The sequence below is a fragment of the Galeopterus variegatus genome, unplaced genomic scaffold (genome assembly GCF_000696425.1).
Source record: "Galeopterus variegatus unplaced genomic scaffold, G_variegatus-3.0.2 Scaffold25154, whole genome shotgun sequence".
In the NCBI taxonomy this organism is placed as follows: Eukaryota; Metazoa; Chordata; class Mammalia; order Dermoptera; family Cynocephalidae; genus Galeopterus; species Galeopterus variegatus.
In genome coordinates, this window is record NW_007751265.1 from 4,029 (window position 1) to 9,201 (window position 5,173).

A 5,173-nucleotide genomic window follows, 5' to 3' on the forward strand; every position below is an offset into this window, starting at 1 on the left:
GGCCGTGTGAGTGAGAGAGAGAGTGTGTGTGTGTGTGTGTGTGTGTGTGTGAGTTGTGTGTGAGTGTGTGGTTGTGTGTGTGTATATGTATATGAATTTGAGTGAATTGTGTATGCATGAGTGTACGTGAGTGTATATTTATGTGAATGTGAGTAAATTGTGTGACTGTGTTGTGTGTGTGTGTGTGCGTGTGTGTGTGCATCACAGGTGCAGCGGGAGAGAAGACACAGGAAGCATTAAACCCTGGAAGTGTGTCCCTGCCGCCAGGCTCACGGCAGGCAGCCGTCCTCAGCCTGGAGAACTGTGAAAGCTGCTGTGGAGATGCGGGCTCTGGGAGGAGTGTTGGGCCCTGCTGAGTGGGGAGGGGAGGTGGGAGCGTCCTGGGGATTGCAACACCCTGTGGAGGAAGAGGAGGGGCAGGCTGGGGACCTTGCTTTTGGAAAACCAATGATCACACGAGCACAACCAACGCCCCTTCCCATACCCCCCCACCTCCACTCACAGAGGCCAGGGAGGGGTGGCTGCTGGGCTAGTCGCCCAGCCAGTGGAGGAGGAAGTAGGCTTCAGGGAGGGGTGCAGAGCTCTGGCACCATTTGCGGGGGAGTGGCCGAGCAACTCTTGGAGGCAAACCTGAGTGGAGGGCAGGCGGGAGGCACAGCGATGGGGCTGGAGCTGTTCCTGGATCTGTACTCTCCCCCCTGCCACCCCATCTACATTTTTGCCAGGAAGAAAGGCATCCCCTTTGAGCTATGGCCAATGGAGCTGACAAGGGTGAGCCAGGTGGCTGGGCTGGGCCCCAGGTGTAGAGGGCACAGAGGGCACAGAGGGGCCAGACCCTGGGCTGAACCTCCCCTCCTCTCCGCCCACCAGGGGAGCACCTGAAGCCCAAGTTCCTGAAAGTGAACCCCCTGGGGAAGGTGCCTGCCTTCAGGGATGGAGACTACCTGCTGGCTGAGAGGTAATGGTGACCTGCTGCCAACCCAGGGTCAGAGCCAAGCTCTGCCTGGGTCCTGGGGCTCAGGGTTGGGGGTGGAGGTGGAGGGAGTAGAGAGAAAGCTGACCACCCGTGTCTTAGCAATCCTTCCTATTTCTGCCCTCCCAGCCCAGAGGCACAGTCTGGGTCTAGGGACCACTTAGGGCTAAAGTTGGAAGGCTGGAACCTGGCTGAAGCCCAAGCTGGCTGGAGCTGCCAGGGTGGGGAAGGGGAATAGGTCACCCAGCCAGGCCTGGACAACCTGGAGCCAACAGGCAGGGCCCAGGCTTGAGGTTAACCCCTCTCCAAATGTCCCCGACACATCCCAGGTCAGATTCCACTTTGAACCGCAGCTTCCCAATTCCTTGCTCTGTGTCCTTGGGCAGGTCACAGAGCTTTGTGCCCAGGTTGCTCCTCTGTAACATGGAGTAATAGTGTAACCACCTCTCAGGGCTTGCCCGAGGACGGAAAATGGGCTACAAGTGCTAGGGATCCAAGGGGCATCAAGAAAGGGGACTCTCTGAGTCCCTCCTCGAGGCCCTGGGGCACTCGGAAGGGAACTTGGAAATGCCTTGGGCAGAGCACACATGGCAGGGCAGCCTTGCATGTGCTGAGTGGGGACTCTGATGCCAGGCAGTGGGGCCTGGGCTCAGAGGGCAGGCTGGAGTAGTAGCTGGGAGGGGAGGCTGAAACGTGGGCCCAGAGCTGGCTATAGAGAAACTCACGGGGAGATGCTGCCTTGAGGAGTGGGGGAAGGTCCTCCCATGGAGGTGGAGTTGGGGAGAAACCTTGTCAGATCACCCTGGGTATGAGTGATGGAGCCACCCAGCCCTGGTGGGGTGGGGAGAAGATCTCTGATGCCCCCTGCTTGCAGCCTGGCCATCCTTTAATTCCTGAGCCAAAAGTACCAGACAGAGGCACACTGGTATGTGCCTGAGCTGTAGGCCTTGTTGATGAGTATTTGGTGTGGCAGCATGTTACCACCCAGCTGCCTGCCACCAACATCTACCTGTCACAAGGTGAGCCTCCTTGGCCCAATCATGCAGGCTTGGGCAGGAGCCAGGACCCCCAGAGCTGGAAGGTACCAGTTAGTACATACACCACCTCCCTTCCATTGCCCTAGGCAGACATGGCTAATCCATCACGGCACTCTTTCCTGAGCCTGAGTGAATCCTCAGAATCCTTCTGAACACAGAGCCCGAGGGGGCATCACTAATTGATGGCAGGTGGAAAGGAGGATGAAGAGGCTTGGAAGGGCCCAGGATAAGCTTCCCCTTCTCCTCTTGGCCCAGTCTCTCCTGCCCCACTTTTCAAAGCAGCCTGTGGATGCTGCACAGCAGGAAGGGCTGTTGGGAAGGCTGACGCCAGCCCCACAACACCTGGATGGGGAGGTCCTGGCAGCCAGGCCCTTCCTGGCAACTGAGCAGGTTTCCCCGGCAGAACTGATGGCACTCTCAGAGCTGATGCAGGTGAGGCTCTCCCACCTGCCCTCCTTCTGGGGGGACTCTAGGCACAGGCCATAGCCTCCACCACAGCTGCCCTGCCTCCCCAGCCCACTGCCATCAGCTGTGACCTCTTTGAAGACTGGCCCCAGCTGCCAACAGAGCAGACACACGTACAAGCTGCCCTGGGTTCCAAGCTTGTCCAGGAGGCCCACAACCTTGTACTCCAGCCTTGGGACACCTGTGAGGCCCTGCAGGACCCCCAGCTGGCCCAGAAGCTGGTGTAGCAGCTGCAGGAACAGCTCCACTGAGTGGGTGCAGCTGGCTCATCTGTACTCTGCTGTCTGCAATAAACACATTGTGTCCCTTCCACTTGTCTCCAGCCTCACTCTGTCCCCAGGAAGTGGGTCTGCCCCATTTCTGAGCTGAGGCCTAAAAGGACAGGGAATCTGTCAGGATCACACAGCATGGAGTAGCACTCAGTCCTCCCCACAGGTCTCTACTTACCTTCCTCATTCACCAGGTGCACAGTCTGGCCACTGCAGTTCTGGAAGCTTCTGGCTTCCAGGCTTGGAAGCTTCTGGGCTCCTCTGCATGGCACAGACTGGCCGGCCACCCACTGACTCCCCTCTGGTGTTGTCCCCAGTGCTCCCTGATGGCTCCCCAGGCTCCTGTGTCTCTTTCTCCCAGTCCTTTCCTAGCCACATTTGAGGCTAGATTTACCTGTGGATACCCCCAGTACCTGCTTCTGGGACCCTCCAGAGTTTGTTCTCATCACTTTATCCTCTCTCTGGGCCCTGCAAAGCCCCTTCTGTCCTGTCCCACAGTGAATTCCAATGCATAAGCCCTTCTCAGACAGGGTGTCTGTGAGGCGGTGCCACAGGGCACAGGTGCAAGTGGGAGGGGAAAGGCAGGGTCGCAGTCCCCATCCCCCCAACCCTTTGCCATGGGCCTGCCCCCAGCCCGTTCCTGGTCCTCCTCAGAATCCTTGCTGCTGTGAGAATTCTGGGCTTCCTGGCTTCATGACAACACTCAGGGAAATAAGTTCCAGAACACAGAGTCCTGGGCCTGGGGCAGAGAGGGCTGAGGGCCAGGGCCTCGGGGCGGATGTCAGCTCATGTCCAAGGCTGGCCAGCTGTGGCTGTGGGGCCAGGCACGAGTCTCAGCATGGTCCTGGAGCTCTACATGGACCTGCTGTCGGCACCCTGCCGCGCTGTCTACATCTTCGCCAGGAAGAACGGCATCCCCTTCGACTTCCAGTTTGTGGATCTGCTGAAAGGTCAGCCCCCATTGCTGCCCAGCAGGCCTGGCCCCGGGGAGACAGGGCACTCAGGTGGGGGCATTTTGGAGGAGCAGAGACAGAGACCAAGGTGACCCCCACAAGGGTCTGCAGGGGAAGAAAAGGTACCAAGAGATTTGTAGGCTGTGTCCCTGTCTAGTCTACCTTAGTTGCCACTAATGACTGTCCCCATGCAGAGATGAGCAGCTTCTTCTAGGGTAAAAGGGAAGGAAGGTCTCCTAAGGAGTCCCTGGGCTCCCACCCAGGGGCCTCACCTTCTCCTGGTGGTGTCTAAGCATCTAGTTATCTGTAGCACCTGCCCACTAGGTTGGCACATGTCACAGAAGTACAGTCATTCCACATCAAAGAGTCCAGGTGCTGCTCAGTCCACACCCATCCTCACCGGTGCTCAAACCTGCTCAGGATAAACAGATCCCGTGCAAGGTTCAGGAGATCTGGCTCCAATCCCACTCCAAGCACAGAGAAGGCTCTAAAAGCTTAGCTCACAGAAGCAGAAGCCCCTAGAATGTAGAGGAGGAGACATGGGAGCTGCAGAAATAAACAGGGTGTAGCGGAGGCCCTGGAAATATTTCCAACCAGAGGCAGCTGGTCAAGCAAGAGTTTCAACTCCTGCCCCCTGTGTCGGGTTCCCTGTTCAGATGACCCTGACTGCATTTGAGAGGCTCTCCTTCCAGCTGTGTGCTGGGCCCCACCCTGTCCTGCCTGCCACATCTGCCCTGCTCCCCTTAAAGGGGAGACAGAGTGGGAGCCAACAGCAGGGGTGGGACTGAGGCCCCTAGGGCTTCGGTTGACTCACAGGCTGTGGCTTCAGGCCCAGCACTGGGTGTGGGGGTTGGTGGCCTCTGCTTCTGTGAGCCAAAGTGTTGTCCTGGTCCCAGGGCACAATCAGGAGGCCACGGGGGTCCCCAAGCCTGGGGTATGGGCAGGCTGGGAGGCAGGAGACTTGATCCTGGTCTCCATTCTGCTACTGACTTGCCCTGTGACCTGATGTGCATCACAGCGTTTCTCAAGGCCTCAGTTCCCCCTTGTTAAGAAAATAGAGAGGAAGGCATTTCCGTCTCTGGGAATCCCAGGTCTCTCCTCCCTGGGATCCCAACAGCCTCAGACCTTTCCTGCCCCTCTCAGGCCACCACCACAGCAGGGAATACATCGAGATCAACCCTCTGAGGAAGCTGCCCAGCCTCAAAGATGGAAATTTCATCTTGTCCGAAAGGTAACAGCCCTCCCCAGGGCCCCCACCATCCATTTCTGCTCCTCCTGGGAGACTCAGTGGGAGCTGACCTGCTAGCATTTATTTATTTATCATGGAAAATGTCACACATGGACTGAAGTAGAATGAATACTAACTAGCAAGGAGTAAAACAAACCACGTACCCATCACCCAGCCCTGGCAGTTGTGGACTCGGGCCTGTTTTGTATCATCTGCCTCTACTCCGTTTCCTTGCTTTCCAGACACCC

At 57.7% G+C, this 5,173-nt stretch overlaps 1 protein-coding gene across 1 annotated transcript; it reads left to right on the plus strand.

The window, feature by feature from the left end:
* Positions 1-699: 699 nt before the first annotated feature.
* On the plus strand, positions 700-4,928 carry LOC103583638 (the record flags this gene model as incomplete). Its single annotated transcript, XM_008564899.1, has 5 exons — positions 700-771; positions 871-958; positions 2,526-2,818; positions 3,569-3,694; positions 4,841-4,928. Coding segments are annotated over exons 1-5 (617 nt in total), but the record flags the coding sequence as incomplete, so codon positions are not given.
* Between the last annotated feature and the right edge of the window lie 245 nt (positions 4,929-5,173).